We start from the raw sequence: 25096 nt of genomic DNA on the forward strand, positions 1-25096 counted from the left end.
AGTGTTGTAGACCACTATAATATAATAGGAGACCACTGATGATGTGTGCAGTGATTTTGGTGACACTATACACTGTATGACAATGAAGTTATTGAATCTTTTTGTAGTGTCTCTTTCCGGTGTTGCACTTTTTAGACGGTCCCTGGCTGCGCACTTGCCTCAAGGCCCACTGCACATATAGATCAATATTATTATTATTAAATGTACAGCTCCGAGGCCGGCTCGCCTCGTTTAGGTGAAAATAAGGTTGTAGCTCATTGTCTACCTTACTACGATAGGCAAGAGGTGTCCTTTGTGTTTTAAAAACATTTAGCTTAAGAATTATTGACCGCGGAAATTCTAATCTGTGAATATCTTTCTAACTTTACCTAAGTCTCCAGATTCCGATACAATAAAGCGAGTCTTCATCACAAATCATATTCTCAAAATAATCTGACGGGCAGATATTATTGCTGGCGGACCTATTTCGGCCTGCGGGCCGCCTATTGCCGACCACTGAACTAGGATATCTGTATAACGTGTGTTTAGACAACACTATTTGGGACAGACCACACAGGCTATTTTATTATTAGGCTATTACTTCACATAAAATATCATGTCTAAATGAAATGCACAAAACAAAAAATTTATGTATCATAACGTTACCCTGGTATAGATCTGTATGCATGTATTTATGTATTTATTCATAACGTTATACATATTCGTTAACGTTAGATCGTGCATGGCTTTTACATTGAAAAATTTACTTGTCACGTGGTTCCGTTCTCCATTCTTCACATCAAAAACGAAAAACGTACTATCAAAACGTACACGGACCAAAATCGGCCCATTATTTACTCCTTTTTTTCATTTGATTCTGACACCAAAATATGAAAAACAGCTCCGTATTTCAGTTTTCCCCCATTTTTTCGATTTTGGTTTCAAACGGAAATAGGAAAACACCTCGTATTTCCTTTTTTTTTATTTCTTTTTTTGTATTTCCGTTTGAAACGAAAAACGAACTATCAAAACGTACACGGACCCAATCGCTTTGTGGTTTGTTCCGAAATTGAGATATAAACACGTAGTGTCACTCTTTCGATTAAAATAATGAAATCCTTTGTCTGGCTTTGTCAAGGGATGGTGTGAACTGGGAATTGTTTTCTTTACTTCTTGTGTCATTTGAAAGCCCTGAGTCTCCCGGTCATTAGGACTACAAAAAAATTGCGTATATCCCCTCGTTTATGAATAAAAACACCAGTTTTTCGATGCGATACGCGGATTTTTTAATAAGCTCATATTTCGCTAATGTCAGGGGAAAGCATTGCTAAACAAATGTATTGCACAAAATATACACTTTGACTGCTGTTTTCACATGTTTAGGGTCTTAACTCTTAGAGACATTATGACATACAGTCTGGAGAGATTGATTTATGATGTGATGTCATTTTGGGACCCGGTCGCGTCGGGCTTAAGAGGTTAAAGATAAACAGATAGACTTTCTTTCTGCTAACCATTAGGAAGCTGGTTCTGTTGTTGTACACAAGTCCAATTTTTGTCGCAATTTACTGGCAAGATTACAACAAGATACAGAGTGATTTGAGATAAATGCTTTGAGTTGGTTATTTACCAATGATTCCATGATTTTTGCTAGACAGGACCGTTTGGAGATTGGTCAATAATCATTTAGGTCACTTCTATCTCCTCCTTTATGTAATGAATAAAGTGAAAGTGGATCAGTGCTACAGCTCAGCTGCACATGCAGTGTTCACTTTTTGATTCAGTGTTTCTGTCTATGTACTCTACGGTGACCCTGACCTACCAGTCTGGTCTGCGGCCACGTGTCTGTGAAGGAGACGATGACACAGTACAGGCCCGTAGGTGGGGAGAGGGGGAGGGAGGGGAGGGAGGGAGGGGAGGGAGGGAGGGAGGGAGGACGGGGGGGGGACACTCCACAGGAACAGGAAGAGGCAGGTCTTCTGGATGACAGCCCTGTCAGATTTACAGCCCCTAGACCTCAGACATCCCCTGATTCTGTCTCCCCCTCCACTCCCCTCCCCCTCATTTCCTCTCCTCTCCGCTCCCCTCCCCTCCCCCTCTCCTCTCCTCTCTCCTCCTCTCCTCTCCTCTCCTCTCTCCTCTAGGTGTTTTGGCTGTGCTGTTAATCTGATCCTCTCTCTCTCTCTCTCTCTCTCTCCTCTCTCTCTCTCTCCTCTCTCTCTCTCTCTCTCTCTCTCTCTCTCTCTCTCTCTCTCTCCTCTCTCTCTCTCTTCTCTCTCTCTCTCTCTCTCTCACACACACACACACACTCAAACACCACACACACACAGCATTATATTTTGTATCAGCCCTTATCCTCCTCTCCCCTTCCATCCCCCATTCTCTCCCCTCTCCTCTCCTCTCCACTTCTTTCGTCTCGTCTCGTCTCCATTCTCCTCTCTTCCCCTCCCCTCCCCTCCCCTCTCCTCTCCTCTTCTTTCATTTCCCCTCCCATCCCTTCTTCTCTACTCTCCTCCCCCTCCCCTCCCCTCTCCTCTCCTCTCCTCTCCTCTCCTCTCCCTCTCCTCTCCTCTCCTCCCCTCCCCTCCCCTCCCCTCCCCTCCCCTCTCATTACATTTACATTTACTTTTAGTCATTTAGCTGACGCTTTTATCCAAAGCGACTTACAAGTTCTGTACGACAAGTCATCAGGAAGGGCACAACTCTATCAGCTGAGTAACAATGTTCATCAAAGTGTTGAGTGCTACAGTGTAGGTTAGTTTATTAGGACAAGTGCATGACAGTAAGGTTAGTTAGGGTTAGATATATATTTTTTTCTTTTTTCTTTTAATTCAGATTCGTCTCCCCTCCCTTCTCCTCTCAACTCCTCTTCTTTCATCTCCCCTCCCCTCTTATCTCCTCTCCACTTCTTTCGTCTCTCCTCCTTCTCCTCCCTCCCCCCATCTCCTCTCCTCCTCTTATTTGTCTCTCCCTCTCCCTCTCCTCTCATCCCCTCCCTTCTCCTCTCCTCCCTTCTCCTCTCCTCTCCTCCAGGTGTTCTCAGCGGTGCTAATCTGAGCCTCTCTCTCTGTCTCCTCCAGGTTCCACTTTGACATCAGTCCTTTTGAGGAGATCTGGCCTGCTGTCTTCGTCTACATGGTTCATAGTTCCTGTGGGAAGAGCAGGTGAGTCGCTGCAAGCTGTGACAACGTCACTGCATTCTTAGCAGAGCCCCCCCCTCTTCTCTTCAGGGAGTCATTTTCCATGGTATTATTGATCAAATAGCGAATATGCAATGTGGTGACATCAAATCTAATTTATGATTTTTATGATTTATGATTTTATTAGGATCCCCATTAGCTGATGCAAAAATGTGTGTGTGTGTATGTATATGTTAGATGTTGTTTCAGTTGTCTTTAAAGCTTGCTTTCGTTTGTGCTTTAGCAATCAAATCAAATCAAATCAAATTTATTTGTAAGGCCCGACAACACACGTTAATGTCCCCATGGGCCGGACAACGTCTTCTTAAACAAGTCAAGAAGAAACATCCCAATAGGTCAAGAACAAAACACCATAAAGTCCAAACATTTTTAAATAAATGCAACACTCCCAGACATACCCCACGCGAAGGTAAGGAAAAACTCACTAAAACCTAGCAATAGGAAAAAATGCACCACAGGCAATGTGGAGGAGAGAAACCTTAGAAGGGCCATTCAAGGGGGGATCTCCCTTCTTAGATGTCGGTGATAGTAGTGTTGCAGTAAAACAGGCGAGCAGTTGGTAAAGCATGCACTCACATGTGTGAGTAAGTGCATGCGATAGCAACTGAACATTTTGAAAGATTAAAGATAGAGCTGATAGGGGATCTATTTGAGGCAAAGGGGTGGCGCAGAGAGGGTCGCATCCTCCCGGTCATCATCACGGGACGTCCAACACTCCGGTCATCACTCCGAGACAGCCACTCACAGGGAGACAGGGAGACGGGACAGGTGTTTCGCGTGGTTGTGATGGGTGGACATAGCAATAGATACAAGTGGTAAGCATATATGTGAATAGAATAGATATATGTAGTAAGCATATTATATGAATAGAATAGAAGTACTTAACCAGAAATGAACTCCACGTCTGAACCACGTTGACAGACCACGGACAGAAGACGGTAAGAAGCTGATCCATGGCCTCGGTGGTGCACGTAGAACAGTCACTGCAATCTTGGCCAAGACCCAGAGACATCCCCCACCTTAGTCAGCACTACGAGACAACCACTCAGAGAGATGGGGGGGGGGGGGGTTAGATAGTTCCCATGTTTGTAGTGGGCGGAGATGGAGCAATAAATACATGTAGTGAGCATATGCATACATGGTGACAGTAGAATCATAGTATATAAGAAAATTGTGAAATTGAGTAATAGATAGAACTACTGCAAGCGTATGGATACAAGATGAGATACAAGACAATAGCTCAGGGCCGTATGCCCCGGGGGGCAGGAGAAGCCACTCAGAAGGTTCAGCACTGCAGGCCAGACAGAAGGCGGTATGAAGCTGTTCCATGGGACCGGTTGAGACAGAGACAGAGGTTAAAAAGGTTCTCCCATGTCTGCAATCTGTTCTGGAAGTGAATTCCATGCAACCATGGCTCGATACAGCTCATTAGTGTGATCCTCCGTGATTAGACTAACTAAGGGAGGATGAGAGGTGTTTTGGCGGGACATGATTTGAACATTAACCAAGCATTACGGCAGAGTAGAGCCTGACCGTGATAATCAATACGTTTCTGGAACCCTACTGGAAACTGGAAACCTAGATTTTTTTTCTTGAATCTGTTTTCCTTAGAAACTATAGTTTAAATGTCATATGAATTATTTATTTTCCAGCACCTTAATTTTTATTATATTATTTTAATTAATAAAAATGTTATATAAAATGTTTCCCTGCCTCGGTACCACATACCCAAAAGTAAAACAACCTTTTACAAACTGGCCAGTAGGTTAGGTAGGCAGTGTTCCTGTCTCCAAAAAGTACAGCTAATTGATTAATTAAAGCTAGTTGATTGTGTCCTTGGTATAACATCACACAGGGGATACTTCTGAACAGCGTGTTATGGCTTGCTAATCTGAAGACCTTTTCAGGTAACAACCCTGGCCAAACTGCAAGGAGTATCTACGTAATTCGCCTATATAACATTTCAGACTGCCAAATCCAAGACTAGGCCCATTTTACATCATAATATGAGACCTTTTCAGGTTTTCCAGGACATGTAGTAACCCTGTACACATACAGCCAGTGCAGTTGCTAGATAAGGCCTGTAGATCCTTCTCAAAGGCTCCTTGAGGAGGTTCCAGAGGGTCCCGGGAACAATATGGAATAGGTTGATTTCACTATTTTATTCAAAGTTAGCCATAAGAGTTTATAAGAGTGACTATTCTATGCTGTGTAGTGTAGAGGTCTAACTTGCCTACAACTGCAGAGACGCGGGTTAAATTCCCGGCAGCGGTACCGCCCACTTGGTCAGTCGTCCCTGTGATTTGGCAGGGGGAGATAGTGTGAACCTCCACACACATTACGCTCTCCCAGTGAAACTCCTGGCTGTCAGGTAAAAAGAAGCGGCTGGCGACTCCACATGTATCGGAGGAACCCTCCCCAGACTGACAGTAGGGCAGCGCAACGACCAGGAGGGAATTGGCATAACAGTCCCTTATCTTAACTTGATTTTATCAAATGGGGGGATATTATGAAACACGTTGAGAACCAATGCTGTAGATGATGGATCTGAATCCCTCATACAAACCATATACATTATTATCTGCTTTAAGTTTTCACATGAACAATGTTTTCAAACTGGATCATCTAAAGACGGTAAAAATAGAATTTACTTTATTGTCATTATACTTGCATACAACAAGATTAGGGACTCGAATTTAACACATGCATGGCCATTGGGGCCCGTCTAATCCCACTCTATGAGGCCAGCTTTTCATTACAAGCTTTCACTGTGTGTGAGGTTGTTTATAGAGCTAAATCTATATTTTATATTATTGCTATGTGTCCATTGTCATTGTCAATTGACAGTAGTATAAACCTTGCCTTCAATATGCCATAAAGAAATAATTTTTTTCATCAATACGTTCCCATTTTATAGCATCGTGAATAAGAACGTTATATCGGAATGGTCTAGGGTAATTCCTGCAACGCTAGTTATAGGGCGCTAAGCTAATAACGTTAAATCGATTGGCGTTTCGGCCCTTACACAAGCTAGAGTTAAAAATCAAAATGCATATGATCGGTATCATGGTCCACCATGAATGCATGAAAGGGGGGGGGGGGGGAGTCGTTTCTGATGATTGATTACCAATAACGGCATTCGTTATTGCAACATCATACGTTGACCGGGTGGATGGCTATGAGAACAAGGGCCGATCAGATTGAAATTGACGTCAAATCGCTCTTACCTGTGGCCGGTTGGATTCCAAAAAGAATATCCCAGTTATTGATCGCCATCTGGTAGATCGATATGTCCATTGACTGATGCTATATTCCTTTACTGCATACTGAATTCGGCGTCGCAAAAAGTATTCCAGGCGATCTAGTAAAGCCATAGCTTCAGGCTAACAGAAAAGTTAACCCGGAATGAAAAAAAAGTTACACCCGGTCTGCAACAGGGAAAACTGCATTATCGAGACAGCGCCAATACCAGGATCTGGCCGGTACTGCACTTCCGGAATCCGGATATGCCGTTTCCAGCCAACATACAGCTCTGTGACATTGAGTAGGATATTAAAATGGAATAAAAGCAAAACCGAGTGGTAACACGTATATATACATGGTTGGCCGTGGTGCCCAATAACGTATATGGTTGGCCACGAAACGGTTTTAAGGTGCTGGTAATAAAAAAAACAAGCATAAAATCACAAGTAATAAAAAAGGAACATAATATCGCAATACTCTACAAGGATGGATTGTCATGTTTTTCATAGTTAAAAGACAGTAGAGGATGGAAACATTCGGGTAATGTACAGTATCACATCCACATTCTTAAGTCATTTTGATTGACTTTACAACTCCTAATACACAGGGATGTCCACAATTTCTCTTTGAAGGGTCCAATTCGTAATTTGAATGTTTGTGTGCTTTTCTGCTGTGTCTGCTGTAGCTTTGAGCTGGAGAAGCTGTGTCGGTTCACCATGTCGGTACGGAAGAACTATCGGCGCGTCCCGTACCACAACTGGAAGCACGCAGTGACTGTGGCCCACTGCATGTACGCCATCCTCCAGAAAAGCACCGGGATGTTCACAGACCTAGAGGTTTGCTCAGTCATTTAGAAAAGTTTTCAAGTTCAAGTTTCAAGTTTGTTTATTAATTGTCATAGTAAAATACAGAATACTTTATCATGAAATGCTTTTTTCTGTATGAGCCCCTGGGGCACCACCCCACCTGGTGGAGAGAAAGAAGTGGTTTTGGATTTTAGATTTCGACCACTAAAAATATAATAAATATAAAAAAAAGAGAATTACTCATTTTAAGTATGTTTGTGTTTAAAATGCACAATAACGTGTAATTTATCAAATATAAATCATTGTTTGTGTGTCATGTTCATCCCCCCTGGCCCCCCCTCTCTCTTCTCGGGCGATAGAAATGTGCGCACGAGAAGAGTGTGCAACGCAGCCAATTGAAATGTTCACAGGGCAACATAAATGAACCTAGCAACTAAATGTTATCCAATCAGCGTCTTCAAATATGATGCCTGAACTAAGTAGAGTCATTGTCAAATTGTCTATTGACTCTATTGGCTGAGCATGGCATTCATGTGATGTCGATCACGTCCACCAGGAAATCCCATACGCTCTGCTAATAGTTGTTGTCGAAGTCGTCATCGAAATTGATAATAATCAAGTTTCAAGTTTCAAGTTCAAGTTCAAGTTTCTTTAATAGTTGTCATACAGAAGTACAGAATACTTTCATACAAAATGCTTCTTACTGTTACGCTCCAGAGACTGTGCTAGACAAGATAGTATCAAATAACATAGTATAGCATGTAGTTTAGAAGAAGAAAATGAGGTCACAGTGTTCGGTATAGACATATGTATATATATGTGTATATATGTATATATATGTATAATCACAAGATACTGTACATTCAGACTTCAAATTTCAAGCCCGGACCACAAAGCTTCTCGAAGGGTTAAGCGTGACACGCAACGGCAATTCGTACGTAACGTGATGTTCTACAGGCAGCAAAACAAGTGAGTCTATAACAATATACTGTACTGTTCTTCTAACTGATTGAATATGGCACCGCCCCACCTAGAATAAAGGATGTGTACCACTACCAATATAGTGCAAACTAGTGCAAGTTGGTGTGTATTTGAGCCAGAGCAGGAGAAATACAATTATAGACCAACTGATCATGGTTGATGCTGTGCATAGCTGAGAATGTGTGACATTGCAGTAAGTATTGAGGGCATTTGGCATATAGGCTGTTATCGTGCTTCATCAATTATCAGTTTATTGTGGTATGAAGATTTGGGGTGAACTGAAAGATGTGGACTATCCCATTAACCAACTCAATAAAAGCCTAAATACTTTAAATTTTTTTATCCACTTTTTTTTTTAATCCTTATTTTCAATTTTTTCTCCCATCCCAATTTCGTATTTCCAATTCTTCCCTCCCCTGTCTTGAACGTTGCTAGACTATCCCTCCCACTGGTCGGCTGTAGTGAGGATAGAAGCCTTGCATTACGTGTCCCCTCCGGTACACGAGGAGGCAGCCTGTTGCATCTTTTCACCGCAACAGCTCGAACTCTCAGTGGTGAGGAGTAACGCGTGGGAGGCTCACGCTGCCCCCGATACTTCCTGTTTCCGCCATACCGGCGTCACCCAACCGACCTGTAGGAGCCGCTGTCCACAACGTCCAATCCCCACCCACCGGCTTTCCCACCCTCTAACACTTGCCAATTGTGTTAGTATGACGGCCGGCCAAGCCGGTAGCAACACCGAGAGCTGGGCTCGATACCAGCATCTCCTGCGGTAGTGGCGAGCGCCTTGCCCACTGCGCCACTCAGCCGCCAAGCCTAAATACTTTTTGAAATAAGATTAGTCCATGACGTATCTAGGTGATGGTCAGAAATACGTTGTCTAGGGATAACATACAGTCCAACTGCTCATTTCCCTATCACCCCCCACATCATCAAGGGGGCAAAAAGAAACATAATCCTGGTCAGAACAACATCACAATTTTCAGGTGATTGATTGATTGATTGAACATTTTATTAACAGATTGCAGAATGGGTACAATACAGTACGGCTCAATACACACAATTGTTAACACATTCATGGCCATTGGAATGTGGCTGGAATGTGGCTGGAACGCCAGCTTTCCATTACAAACTTTCACTGTGCATCACGTTGTTTGTAGAGCTAAATCTATATTTTATATTATAGCTATGGATACAATATCATGGTCATTTGACAGTATGAACCTTCCGTTCTAGATGCAAAAAAGAAAAAAAGATTCCATCAATACGTTCCCGTTTTATACCGTGGTGAATATGAGTGTTATTTCGGAATGATCAGGGCTAATTCCTGTGAGGCTATTTATAAGGCGCGATGCTAATAACGTTAAATCCATTGGCGTTTCGTCCATACGCACGCTAGAGTTAAAAATCCAAATGCATATGATCTGTATTATGTTCCATCATGAATGCATGAAAGGAGGGGGGGTGAGGGGGTCAATTCTGATTAATTGATTGCCAATAACGGCATTCGTTATTACCACAACATACGCTGATCAGGGGGATGGCTATGAAATCCTTGCACGATCAAGCTGAAATTGACGATAAATTGTCCTTACCTGTGGCCGGTCGGATTCCAAAAAGAATATTCCAATTATTTGATTGCCATCTGGTAGATCATATGTCCATTTGGCCCATGATATAACCCACCACAGGAGTCGGGGGTCCCGAGGGCTATTCAATGTGATCCAGTGAAGCCATAGGTTCACGTTAGTAAAAAGGTCCGCCCGGAGCATTTTCAGTGGCACCCGGTCTGCAATAGGGGTTACAGAATTCTCAAGACAGCGCCACTACCAGGATTTGGCCGGTACTGCACCTTCGGAGTCCCAATATGCCTTTTCTAGGGCAAAATACAGCTCCGTGACATTGAATAGGATATTAAAATCGAAAAAAATTAAAAACTAGTGTCAAGCGCTGGCTCCCAATAACGTATATATACGTGGTTGGCCGGGAATGTGTTTTAAGGGGATGCAGACCAGAGAAAGACTTTCGTCTTGCTTACATCAGGGTCCCCCATTTTCAATTCATAATGAATTGTAAGTAAGGGTGCAATTAGCACTGTGCAATCCATTCTTTGTGGATCCCGCCCGCATTGTGTTTACTGTACAAACAGGAAACCCATCTATATGGGCCTACAACTGACTTTACATCAGCATGTTCTATAGTCACGAGGGCTCCCAAGTAGGGCCTGCCGTAACATCTTTCCCCCTTTACCAAACTTTCTCCGCCATGTGCCGGTGTGCAGAAGAAGGGTCTGTTGATAGCCTGTCTGTGCCACGACCTGGACCACCGCGGCTACAGCAACACCTACCTGCAGAAGTTTGACCACCCGCTGGCGGCCCTGTACTCCACCTCCACCATGGAGCAGCACCACTTCTCCCAGACGGTCTCTATCCTACAGGTAGAGCTCCAACCAGCCAGCACCGCCTACAGAACAGCGACCAGACAACAACAACAACAACAAAATATGTGAACTTATTGCGGATGTATTGTATTTAGATTATTTATTGAGTCCATTTTGCATCTGAAAGGAATATTTGAGCATTGTATAAGTTGTCGTAGATGAAGCACGTTTATTTTCAATAAGAGTGGGCAGTAAACTAAACAGGGCAGTAAACAGGCAAAGTTACTAACTCACTCTCTCTCTCACACATTCATCCATTCAGTCACTCACTCACTCACTCACTCACTCACTCACTCACTCACTCACTCACTCACTCACTCACTCATTCACACACTCACAGCTAGCCACTCTGCCCCTAGTGGTGGCTCACAGGTATGGAATGTTGACTTATGTTCAGAGAATCTGCCCTCATGCTTCACATCTATGAGACTGTGTCCTTGTTCTGTATTGAGACAGTAGGAAGGCTGAGAGGAAGACAGAGTATGGGAGACACAGGAGAGAAGGCTCTTTATTGAGACAGTAGGAAGGCTGAGAGGAAGACAGAGTATGGGAGACACAGCAGAGAAGGTTCTTTATTGAGACAGTAGGAAGGCTGAGAGGAAGACAGAGTATGGGAGACACAGCAGAGAAGGTTCTTTATTGAGACAGTGGGAAGGCTGAGAGGGAGACAGAGTAGGGGAGACACAGCAGAGAAGGTTCTTTATTGAGACAGTAGGAAGGCTGAGAGGGAGACAGAGTAGGGGAGACACAGGAGAGAAGGTTCTTCATTGAGACATTAGGAAGGCTGAGAGGGAGACAGAGTAAGGGAGACACAGGAGAGGGGGGTCCGGTATCGAATTTGGTGCCATTTGGCCAGATGGTGGTGCTATAGTGTGTGCCTGTCCTTTGCATATCTCGAGAACCATTCATCCAATCAACTTCACGCTCGGCGGGTCTATTGCTGAGGAGTGCAGTGTCGAATTTGGCCAGATGGTGGCACTATAACAATTAACTTTATGTTAAGTTTGGCGGGTATATTGCTGAGGGCCCAAGTAAGTGCAGTGTGAAGTTGATTGGATGGGTGGTTCTCAAAAACACTGCAAGCACTGGGGGGGGCCAAGCAATCGTAGAATCGTTGAATCATTGATCCAACCTTCTATTCCACACTGCTGGAAAGGAAATCTGGTCTAAATGAGATTTATTTATTATTTATATTATGTTATATTATATCTGTATTGGGACGTGTATATGATATACTGGATATTGGATTCCAAATGGAGCTGGTTGGACACACACAGACACATACACACACACATGCACGCACACACAGACAGACACACACACACACAGGGATACATTGAAAGATACATGCGATACTTACATGATGTTCTAACTTCTAACTGTGCACTGCTTACACACATACTTAAGATTTACAGTGCAAACAACCACTTGTGCTCATGTGTGTACAATGTACACACACACATCCTAATATATATTCCCAGTATTGCTCTTGTTTGTTACTCTTCCAAATTGAATGAGCATGTGTCCTGTCCTAAACACCCAGTATCCTGACTGTCCTACACCCATAAACACCCAGTATCCTGACTGTCCTACACCCATAAACACCCAGTATCCTGACTGTCCTACACCCATAAATACCCAGTATCCTGACTGTCCTACAGCCCTAAAGAAACCGTATCCTGACTACACCCCTAAACACCCAGTATTCTGACTGTCCTACACCCCTAAAGAAACTGTATCCTGACTACACCCCTAAACACCCAGTATTCTGACTGTCCTACACCCCTAAAGAAACTGTATCCTGACTACACCCCTAAACACCCAGTATTCTGACTGTCCTACACCCCTAAAAAAAACAGTATCCTGACTACACCCCTAAACACCCAGTATCCTGACTGTCCTACACCCCTAAAGAAACCGTATCCTGACTACACCCCTAAACACCCAGTATCCTGACTGTCCTACACCCCTAGGCCTTGCCGCCTGTTGTAGCCTAGCTGAGCCGAACGCCTCATAAGTGGAGCTTTTGCTTTTTTATTGATCTCTTTGTTTCCCATAGCTGGAAGGGCACAATATTTTCTCCAACCTGACATCCAGCGAGTACGAGCAGGTGCTGGAGATCATCCGGAAGGCCATCATCGCCACCGACCTCGCCCTCTACTTTGGCAACAGAAGCCAGCTGGCAGACCTGCTGACCACGGGAGGGCTGGACCTCAACAACCACACACACAGGTCAGCCCACACAAGTCACACAGGCTATAGTGGTGGGCGATACAACGGTGCAGTGATTGGAAATATAGTTTCTACCGGTATGGGTACACAGGCCGTAAGCATTTCAGTCAAATAGAAATACCATGGTTGTAGAGTATAGTGAAAAATTTGTTTGTGTTGCACAATGAATATTATACTGTATTGTTACAATTGCAACTGTTGAGACCCATGGCAAGAAATGAGCATTCCCATAGAGCTCTTAGTCCTACATTCTTTTAGAAGGTATCACAAGAAAAACAAATATACCATGATATATATAATTAATGTCCAAAAGGCTAAATATACTGTATGTATATTTGAAATGTGGGCCGTATCTTCCACCCCTAATGGGATCCATGGAATGCTTCGGCTCCATTAGCTGTGTTCGCCCTGACTGAGGCTAGGTATGGCTAGGTAGTAGGTACGATTTGGTCTTCTGTGTCTCCACTGATTGGCCAGCCATCTGCCAGTGACAATATCAAACACATCTCACACACGCACAACACCAAAGCTAAGGGCTGTGATACACCAGGCAACCATATTGGTAACACGAAAGCCAGGGCAACTCACCTGCCAAATGAAATTGGAGCAAGATGCAACACAATACTACAATGTGTCTGGGTAACATGTTTTAATGGAATCAGTGGAAGAATGATGATGTACATAATGCTTAGTTACTTAGTACCATCACACTTTTACTCCTTGTTTTATTTATTATAAAAAATGTGGCAGTTATAATATATAGAAATAGGCCAGTGAAAAGATAAGGCTTAAAGATGCACTTGTGTAAAACTGGCACCCTGCTGTGACCGCGAGAGGTAACGCCACAGTTGTACACACAGACAAACATGGAGGATAAGACAAAACAGAAATAGAAGAAAATACATTTCTTCATGCAAGGTAACTTTGGGGCACAGTTTTACATGTGTTGTTCACATTTGTGCTCTAGAAAGGAGATTTACATAGTTCTAATTTGTAAATCACAGCTTTTCTTGTTTGCAGAGAAGATTTTGCGCCACTAGTCATGCCCGACCAGAAGGGTTTGTGTCAGCGATCCCACTGGGCTTCATGCATCACTGGCGGGAGGGTTTTCTCTCGTTCAGCACGACTGTGTAATTTAGATTCCTACAGAAGAGGTATTTTCCCATGAAAAAGTTACATAGTGCAGCTTTAATGCCAATAGAAGCCCCAAGGCACTATATGAATCACGACAGCCCTACTGGGAGCCAGACAGGCCCCACCCCTGGTCTGATGGGAGACCGAACATAACATGCCCCAGACCAGGTCAGCTGAGTTCAGGATTCTACCAGGGCTCACAGTATCTGACTGAGGCTTCCATGTGCAGCACAGCTGTAATGACCCCCCATCCCCCCCAGGGACCGTGTGATTGGGCTGATGATGACGGCATGTGACCTGTGTTCTGTTACCAAGCCGTGGACAATCACACGACTCACAGCCAACGACATCTACGCCGAGTTCTGGGCTGAGGTACAGTCTACTACTCTTTATATTATTTTTATGTTTTATATTTTTATATCCACTTTTTTTTTCTAATAAAATTCCACGATTTCTCTGGGAATACCTTGACGTATAGACCCTTTTATTTCTCGTCAAAGTCATCTTTTTGACTCCAGGGACATTCTGGATGAGAGAGTTCCCATGTCAACCAAATTGTGTGCGCATCCCTAAATATCATCATTGTTTACAAAACGTAAATACGGTCTATGAGCTACCGCGGTTTCTAGTTGTTCACATAGCTGGTTTGAATGTCATAGGTCCTGTTTTGACTTGCTACAGCTTGCATTTGGGAATTATGTAATCAGGAAATGTATTACTTTTGGTTATTATTCCTTCAAGGGAAACTAGATCTACCATCAGCCTAATGTGAGAATCTCCAGAAACTCTAACTGTACTTCAGTAGAGTGGGCCAAGCATCTGGGGACGCCGCTTACTGACTCCATGCACAGGAAGTTGAAAGTTCTATGGGGGCGGGGTCTTACTTAACCCGCTCCCTATCAGGAATTTACATGGTGAGCATGACAGGCCAATAGCTCAGTTTATACAACCTCGCCCCCCTTGCCTCATGATATACGTGTTTGCTCGCCAACCGTTGAACGGCAATCATTATTTGGTCCGTTTTCCTTTTTTTAGATTTTAATATTCTATTCAGTGTCACAGACCTCTATGTTACCGTTAAAAGCCATACTGAGACCCCTAGAGTGCAGTGCCGGCCAGATCCTGCTAGGTGGCAGTATCACCCACCCTTAGAAACCCTGTTTCAGACTGTGTGTCACATCTAATCTTGTCCAGGCGGAGAATTTTGGTCCAGGCAAGTCTAGCGGTTCACCCGATCACATTGGAACGCGTCCATGGCCCCTCGATGCATGTGGACATCAATACTGGAAATCGCGATCAGATAATTGGAATATTCTTTTTGGAATAACCCCGATCAAAGATAAGGACTATCTGATGTCAATTCCACCTTGATCCTACAATGATTTCATATCGATCCAGTCGATCAGCTTATGTAGTATTCAAAACTAATGCCGTTGATGACGATCAGAGCATAAAAAATTTGGAAAACAGTAGCAAGTAACGCAAACGCATTTAGCAAAATTCACATATCGCTCCATAACGTAGTTCCCAGGAATTAGCCAGTATCACTCTGAAACTATACAATATTCACGACGGGATAACACGCGAACGTATACATGAAAACATTTATTCTTTTTTACATGTTGAACGAGGAATATTTACTGTCAAATGAGCCATAGTATTGTCTATATAGCTATAATATAGAATATAGATATATAGCCCTGCAAACACCGTGACGCACAGTGAAAATGCCTATTTTAAAGCGTTGCGACATTTACTACAGGATGAGGATAATAGCTGGCAGAGAAAGAGTTAATAGTGTAATATGTAATAATAATATGTAATACATGTGAGACATGCGCCAGCCAACCTTTTTTTCACCAGATGGGTCAGCATTTCCTTCTTTTTTTTTATCCACTTTTTCTCCTCCTTTTTCTATTTTTTCTCCCATCCCAATTTAGCCGTGCCAATTCTCCCCTCCCCTGTCTTGATCGTTGCTCGCATGTGCCCCCCACTGGCCGGTTGTAGGGAGGATAGAAGCCCATCACATGTCCCCTCCGATACATGTGGAGGCAGCCAGTCACATCTTTTCACCTGCCAGCGCGGACTCTCATTTGGCGAGGAGTAACGTGTAGGAGGCTCACACTGCCCCCGCCATTTTCCTGTCTTTTGCTGTGCAGGCGCCCCAACCGACCTGTAGGAGTTGCTGTTCACAACGACCAGACTACCACCCATCGACTTCCCTCCCGCTAACTCTGCCAATTGAGTCAGTATGACGGCCGGCCCAAGCCGGAGGCAACGCTGACAGCCGGATTCGATACCGATGTCTCTTGCATTGGTGACGAGCGCAATGTCCGCTGCGCCACCCAGCCGCACCATGGGTCAGCATTTCCAAAAATGTTTGGCTATATATAATAATTATGTATAACTGGCTCTGGGCCATAACTAATCTGAAAAACATCAATTGAAAATGCTGGCTTTTGCATAACCACAGGGTTATTTACAGCCATTGTAGCACCATGCTTATATCTTTATAGAATCCAGTGTTAATTTTGTCAATGAAAATGATGACTATATGCACTAGGTGGTGTAGTGGGCAAGGCACTCGCCACCAGTGTGGAGACGCTAGGATTCGCGTGTTCGAATCCAGCTCTCCACATTGTTTTCAGTTTAGCTGGTCGTCCGCAGTAATACACATTGGCCGTATTACGGGGAGGGAAAACTGAAGGGTGGGGATCGAACGTTGTGAACAAGCGACTCCTACAAGTCGGTTGGTGCGCCTGCGCAGTAGAATCAGGAAGTGTCGGGGGCAGCGTGAGCCTCCCACGCGTTACTCCTCGACACTGAGAGATCGAGCTGCGCAGGTGAAAAGATGCGACTGCTGTTACCTCAAGTACCGGAGGGGACTTGTGCTATGTATGACTTAGTCCACATTGCAGCCGGCTTGTGGGAGGCAAGAAACAGCGTTCGTGACAGGGGAGGGTTGAAATTGGATGATACGAAATTGGGATGGAAGAAAAAATAGAAAATGGGAGAAAAAGTGGATAAAAAAAAAAATAAAATGATGACTATATGGTCGTCAACAAAGCTTTTTCCCCTGACTAAATCTAGACTAAAACAGAAAAGACAAAATCGAGACTAAAACTGACTGAGACTAAAATACTCAGACCTGTAGTTGACTAAAAGAAAAATAAATGAAGGTGACTAAATATGATGAAAACGAAAAAGGAGCATTTGACACATGACTAAGACTAAAACTAAAATTTAAATAGCTGACAAAATTAACACTGGGGGAGAGGGGCGTCTACAATCTATGATCCCAATAGAAATTAATGTGAATTTGACTGACTGTAGCGGTACATAGAATTGCATTGCAAGAGAATAAAATGCCCTTTTTTTCATTAACGAAAACTAGACAATAATGTCATCCGTTTTCTGCGACTAAATCTAGACTAAAACAAAAAAGACAAAATCGAGACTAACACTGACTAAGACTAAAATACTCAGACCTGTAGTTGACTAAAACTGACTAAACGAAAAATAAATGAAGGTGACTAAATATGATGAAAACTAAAAAGGAGCATTTGACTAAGACTAAAACTAAAATTAAAATAGCTGACAATTAACACTGATAGAATCCACCATTATATACAGTAAATGTTGTGATCACCTGGTGTGGTGTTCAGACCATTAACTGGCCTGTATAGGAAAAGAAACACATCCAAATATGTTGAAGTGAGTGTGTCCTTGTCGCCCTCCCTCCCTAGGGAGATGAGATGAAGAAGATTGGCATGCAGCCCATTCCCATGATGGACCGAGATAAGAAGGACGAGGTGCCTCAGGGCCAGGTGAGAGCACAACCTGAAATGACACCTCTGTGTGTGTGTGTGTGTGTGTGTGTGTGTGTGTGTGTGTGTGTGTGTGTGTGTGTGTGTGTGTGTGTGTGTGTGTGTGTGTGTGTGGGTGTGTGTGTGTGGGTGTGGGTGTGTGGGTGCGCTCGTGCGTGCATGTGTGTGCGTGTTGTGAAGACAGCTTTCCAAGGGTTTAGGGACAGCTTAGGGTACCTGAGGTTAGGGTCCTGCTCAGGCTAAGGTTAGCTTATAGTTCCGGTTATATTACAGATAGCCCTGCAAGGTTTAAGTTTGGATTTGTCAGTGCAATGTCCCCCCTAATAATAATAATAACAACAACTAGAAAGGTGTGCTCAGCAGAGCACAAATCTCCACCAGGCTGACAGACAAACATACAAACACTGGGTCTCATTCCCCAAAAATTTTCAAAGAGTTCTCTTGGAAGACTTATCTTGGAATCCCCAACGTGCTGGTAATATGTCTTAAGTGGCTCAAACGGTCGCACCGGTGATATGATCTTATATCTGCTTGGGGAATGGCATTATGTCTTAAACTCGAACGCGTGTCCCCGTTCAGGTCATTTGCATACAAAACAACGCCTCCAGAGCTCCTTATAAGGCAAAGTAATGACGCAGCTGTGTGGAAATGGATGCGGAAGTGCCTTGTGCGACCCATCGAAATGAGATTAGATTAATGTATTGTCATCATATAGTATCTACTAAATCCTAATGAAACAAGGACCTAGAATATATTAAGCCTATACTGTTCATTAGACACGTAGGCTATACTGGCGCACACAAGACTTGTTATGGAATATTAATGCAGTCTATTTCCATGCGATTAGCTTTAGTTCTTATTTATTTATTTATCCACTGTCATTTGTTGGTGTATAGGCTATATAGTGTATTTCAATATAAGTTTAATTGATTAATGATATATTCAAAGGAATGCAGGTTTATAGCTATATCAAACAAAGGTCTGTCCCATTGTATACCAATCAATGGGATATATTGCATGTTGACCTTCTTCTTTAGGCGCTATTGGATCGAAAACAAGTTTGTCTCCTTCACAGTCTTCGTCGTCGGATGAATCAGATACAACAGGATCATCACGGTGTATGAATTCCGAAATGTACTCGTGCATTAAATCCGAGGAGTCAATGTTTCTTCCTGAAGCCGAGACTCTGTTGAGAGCAGCTGACAAGCTGTGCGTCCATCGTTAACGTTAATAAATCTCTGAATCTGTGTGAATGCTACCTGCTCAGTGAATCTGAATATAAACACAAGCCCATGTGTGTGGGCGTACCTCCCGACGTGCACCCATTCAGATGCAAAATAAATCCAGCCTCCTCACCCTCGGTTTAGAAGGACATTCTCCGTCCCAAAACAGCCTTTTTGAAACAGATCATTCTTACTATTAGAGATATTATAACTGTTCGCTGTTATAGTATATATGTTCTTTAACACTCTAACTGTAATTATATTAAAGAAAATATAATAATAACACACAAAAAAAGACTTGTTTTTTTTTTTTTTAAGAATCCAGCACCCCGACTTGTAGGCATTATCGCCAGACGTGGTCACATACTGTATTGTGATCGAAGTGAAATCATGGTTGGATCACAGCAGGATTGATACCATATAGGCCTTACCTTCACTAGGATGTACCCCAAAAATAATATTCCAATTATCTGATCGCGAGTCCCAGTATTGGTGTCGATCTTGTCGCCAACATAATCCGCCACACATCATGGACCGGGAGCAATTCACGCTTCTCAATCCAATCGGGACAACCGGTCCACTTGCCCGACCAATATAAATCAGACCGGAGACCGCTGATCGACCCACAGGCCAAGATATCATGTTTCAAAGGGTGCTCGATACTGCCACCTGGGTGGATGCGGCCTGTATTGCACATTGGCATTCTCAGAATGATTCCCCATGTTAACCCAGATGTCCGTGTGCCTGTAATGAATGGAAATATCGAATAAAAGAAATAATGATGAAAACCCGACTATACTCGGGTTTGGCGCCCAAGCGTCTGCGAGTTAATCCGACTATCATCGGGTCTGGCGTCCAAAGTGTTAAGTCCGGAGCCCTATTTTCTGAAAATCCGCCTAAAATACATACCTAAGTAAATGGAATATTACTCCACTTCTACAAGGTGCATTTCCATATTCTTGGTATCTAGGGACATATATGGACCTCAGTGAATGTATTCCCAGTGTCAGAAATATTGTGTCTATTACTAGGCTTGCTTAAATTGTGATGAAACAAAGGAGAATATGAATTATGATTTTTCTTTGCATCTTTGACAGTGAATAACACCATGCTAAAAATGACCAGACATGAAAAACTGCCACTGATCTTGTTCAGTACCTTCTTGAGATCATGTGTACACGAAATCTAAGGAAATGAATAAAGGGAAGATGATTAAACAGAAGGTTTTGTAGATACAGTACTGAATTCTCCCATCCGGACCAATGCAATTTGAAATATTATTATAGAATATAGAATAGAAGGCTTATAAATGACCTTATTATAGCCAATTCGCACATTTATGGATTGTGCCAAATCTTATATTTTAAATGCCCGAGTTAAATTTGATTTAGTATCACCAAGCGTGCATAAGAACAGATAATGAAATCTACTGTATGTACAGTAGCTTTTTTATTTTTGCCAGGGTGGCACCATTTTGAAACTAATTTCAAATCTAATCATTGCTACATGCTAAAAATAGGGAAGAGAAACCAACTGTGCTTCAATATATACCAATAACGTTAAGTTTTGTGGTTTATTATCCCGAGTAATAAGAGATATTAAGAAAATTCATACAGAAGTAATTTGCTTGAAACCCCATAGAGGCCTTTGGGAAGTGTCGTTCGAAAGAATTCCAACGCTCATGGAAAGCTGTCCGTGTCCTCTTCAGAATGGCCACAAAAAAACTACAATTCCTGACGTAAAAATTTTCCAAAATGGTCGACTTTCGCGAAGTAAACAACACCAAAACGAAAACGAAAATTGATCTTAATAACACTTGAATCTATTGGTAAACTAACGTATTGATGATAATATACATTATAACTGCTGTTGTGACATGGTTATGATGTTTATACTTGAATACGTTTGAAAAATAAAACGATACTTTTGTCAAACAGTCTGGAGAGATTGATTTATGACGTGATGTAATTTTGGGACCAGTACCGGTCTCGTCGGGCTTAAGAGGTTAACTCATTCAGCGCCAGTGTGTATCCCCATCCCTGTGGTCAATGGGCCACGCTTTAAAAGATAGGCATTTTCACTGTGCGTCAGATATAGCAGAGCTACCGGTATATCTATATTCTATATTATAGCTATGGAGACAATACTATGGCTCGTTTGACAGTCACTATCTCTCGTCCAACATGTAAAAAATAGTTTTTTGTTTTTTCATGTATACTTTCGCGTGTTATCCCGTGTTGAATATTGTATAGTTTCAGAGTGATCCGAGCTAATTCCTGGAAGCTGAGTTATGGAGCGATATGTGCATTTTGTGAAAGCCGTTCGCGTTGCTCGCCTGGACATGATACTATTTCCAAATCAAAGGTATATAATAGGTATTATAGTTTCATCATGAAGGCATCAAATGGGGGGGGGGGGGGGTGTTTTGTGATGCTCTGATCGTCAGCAACGGCATACGTTTTGGAGTATGTTACATATGATAGTTGCGATCGATGTGAAATCATTGTAGGATCAAAGTAGGATTGATGTCATATAGTCCTTACCTTTGCTAGGAGGTATTCCAAAATGAATATTCCAATTGTCTGATCGCGATTTCCAGTATTGATGTCCATCGGGTCCCTGACATGAAATGGGACAAACTATGCATCAAGTGTGCTGGACGCATTCCAAGTGGCTCGAATGAAGCCACTCTTTTCTCCGTAATCTCACGTAAAGACATCTTTGCGTTAACTCGTTAATAACGTGATAACGTTGACAGCCTTAGTATTAACCCTACTCTTTTCCTGTGGGACCGATATGAGTCCTGGGAGGAGCATTATAATAATAATTATTTAGCATTTAGCATGTATCTAATGACGTTGTTCTGTGCAATCTGGAATTTGCTCTTGAATGAATGAATGAAAACTTTATTAACAGATTGCAGAATGGGTACAGTACAGTACAGCTCAATACATACAATTGTTAAGGGGATGCAGACCAGAGAAAGACTTTCGTCTTGTTTACATCAGGGTCCCCCATTTTCAATTCATCGTAACATATATGACATACATGACATACAGATAGACAGTACTGCTACATCTATACATTTATGACATACCAGATTTGCAATTACAGTACTGTTTGTGATACAAAAAGAGTCCAGAAAGAAGTAGGAGGGGTGGGTGGGGGACTCTTAAGCTTTTGAGAAAGGCTACTATACCACGCGGAACAAGAGTAGTCAAAGTGACATTGTATTAGTGATGCTACTGTACTAAAGTTTTTTTTTACCTTGAAATTAAGAAAGCGTGTGTATCAATACAGGAATTTCAGCTTCTTTGAGATTTTGGATAGAGCCATGGCTGCTATTTCCTTCTCAACAACAGCTTGGTCCCGGGAAACACCAAGATATTTTACATTTGATTTGCTTTCAATGATGTTTCCTTCACACTGTACCTTGATTGTCAAGTCAAGTCAAGTCATCTTTATTTTACAAATGACTAAAGCCAAGCCAAAGTCCTTCACAGGTACATGATAAAAATACATACAATGCAGTAATAAGTAAAAAGAAATATTAAAAGAATTAAATACAAAAATTACAGAAAAAGGTATTGTACAATTAAGGAAAAAAGAGCAAGGTGCAATATAAAAGAGACAAGAAAAGTCCAGAGCAGTGGCGGCCGTCGGAAGGGCGCAGGGGGTAGGGGTGAAGCCCCCCCCCCCCCCCCTTCGTAGATTTTTTTTGTCAAATAAATTGTGCAATAGTCACTTTTGGTGAGTTCTACATTTAGGTAACATTAATGAACAAAGGGACAGCTACAGTATGTAAATTGTAAAGCTTTTTTTTATTTTTTATTCCAGTCGATCATAATGTAATGATCATGATCATACTACGGAGAGCTCACTGCGTTGGAGAGAGAGGTAGAGAGAGGAGATCGATGATCTCTCTCTCCCTCTCTCTTGCTCTCTCTCTTGCTCTCTCTCACACAGCATTAACCTCACATGGAATCCAAAGCAGATCAGACCTAGTATACTGTATATGAATAACTTCAGTATGAGACTATGAGTACAGCATATTTTGCATATTGTTAAAAGAGCCAAGGCTGGCTTGCGTAAATTAAACATATGACTTACCATCAGAAGAGTTGACATTCAGCTGTCCATTGTTTAATATCCTTTACTCCAGTAACAGTCCATGGGCATGTTGTATCTGTCCCGTCGTTTGAAAAAGCAGGCATGATGATGGAAAGCAAAATACGCATTTTCATGACTGCATCCTATAGCTTATTGTTGTTGTTGTTGTTGTTCTTACCGAACCAGCTAAGACAGAGTATAGCCGTAACCCTTCGAAAAGCTTTGTGGTCCAGGCTTGACCTTTCCATGATAAAAAGTGTCCATATAAATCCATTTGTTAGATCCAACACTGTCTGAATGTACAGTATCTTGTGATGATCTCTCCAACCCCTGAGAATACACTTCTTATTACCGAACCAGCTAAACAAGCCTAGCTAAGCTAACGCACTGAATCTGAAATGAAAATACTACTGGCTCCTCCTCCAAGCATTCTTTTCTGTCTGATGACTGACGGGTACAGTGGCACAGAGCTTCAAGTCAAGAGTCAAGAGTTTTATTTGTCACGGCATACAAGTATACAATGAAATGCGGTTGGTCTTGCCCGCAACGATGTGCAATACAGTGGTACAACATATAATAGAATCCAATAAAAAACAACATTGTGCAATAAACAGGTAACATGCAGGTAACATGGTGGGGCATCTCGGTATCTGTACATAGTTATTTACATAGCATGTAGGACATGCTAGATCCTTTGGTAGTGCAATACACTGTTACTGTTGCTATGCTATTTTTAAAGTGAGCTTGCTTCGATCGCTAGAAAACGCGCCCCGAGACATCATATTTGAAGACCCTGATTAGCGAAATGTATTTGCTTGATCTATTTACATTGGCTGCGACGATACATTGGCTGCAGTGACGCGCACAGTGTGCGCGTTACGTCTATGCGCCCAGCTTTGGAGGTACTCTCTATCAGGAGAGAGAGAGTGACGTGAATCACGCACAAATCAATGATTTATATTTGATATATTAACGTTATTGTGCATTTGAAACACAAACATACTTAAAATTAGTAATTATTATTCATTTTAAACATGTTTAGTTTATTTTTAGGGGTCCAAAATCTAAAATCAAAAAACACAATTTCTTCTTCTCCTTCTCTCTTCACCAGGGGGGGGGGCGCCACTGGTCCAGAGTAACAGCAAAGGTTGTGTGCAAGTGGCAGGCTAACTCTGGTCAAAGGCTAGGGAAAAGAGGTGCGTTTTGAGCAGCAATTTAAAAGCCTCTAGGCTCTGGGCAGATCTTATGTGGGGGAGGCTGTTCCAGAGCCGAGGGGCAGCAGCAGCGAAGGCTCTGTCCCCCCTGGTTTTTAGCCTGGTCCTAGGCACCTCCAGCAGCTCAGCAGACCTCAGGGCTCTGGATGGGGTGTGGTGGTGCAGGAGCTTGGCCAGATACAATGGAGCCAGCCTGTGTAGTGCTCTAAAAACAGTCAGCAATAAGCCAGGCGACGAAGCAACGACATACAGCACATTACAGTAATCCAGCCGGGTCGAAATTAAGGCATGGATCACCCTCTCCTGATCCTTCTGAGAGAGGTATGCTTTGGTCTTAGCCAGGAGTCTGAGGTGGAAAAAGCTGGTTTTAACCACCGAGCTAACTTGTTTATCGAATTTAAAATGACTGTCAAAGATTACTCCAAGGTTTCTGACAGAGGAGCGGATATTTGAGCCCAGAGGGCATTTCCAAATAAAATTATTTCTGTTTTGCACTCGTTTAGGTTGAGAAAATGTTTTTATGTCGGTTTTTATGTCGGCCAGGCAATCTAACAGTGGCTGTAGTGTAACCTTGCCTTTTGCTTTTAAGGGTAGATAGATCTGCACATCGTCGGCAAAGCAGTGGAAGGACATGTTGTGCTTCGCAAGGATTGAGCCTAAGGGCAACATATATAATAGAAAAAGGATGGGGCCCAGTATCGACCCCT

General features: G+C 42.6%; 1 protein-coding gene across 3 annotated transcripts in view; it reads left to right on the top strand.

Annotated features, from left to right (window-relative positions):
* Positions 1–25096, top strand: part of pde10a (phosphodiesterase 10A) — a 251321-nt gene that overhangs the window by 207842 nt on the left and 18383 nt on the right. For 2 of the 3 annotated variants that reach the window (XM_084321416.1, XM_084321417.1), the window contains exons 15-20: positions 3060–3143; positions 7108–7258; positions 10491–10646; positions 12709–12881; positions 14276–14387; positions 17762–17842. In XM_084321416.1, the coding sequence (XP_084177542.1) occupies positions 3060–3143; positions 7108–7258; positions 10491–10646; positions 12709–12881; positions 14276–14387; positions 17762–17842 (757 nt within the window). Of the gene's footprint in view, positions 1–3059; positions 3144–7107; positions 7259–10490; positions 10647–12708; positions 12882–14244; positions 14388–17761; positions 17843–25096 lie in introns of those variants that run through there. The other variant, XR_014620084.1, reaches the window with a different exon arrangement.

Source organism: Notolepis coatsorum, assembly GCF_963971535.1.
Source record: "Notolepis coatsorum genome assembly, chromosome: 9".
NCBI lineage: Eukaryota > Metazoa > Chordata > Actinopteri > Aulopiformes > Paralepididae > Notolepis > Notolepis coatsorum.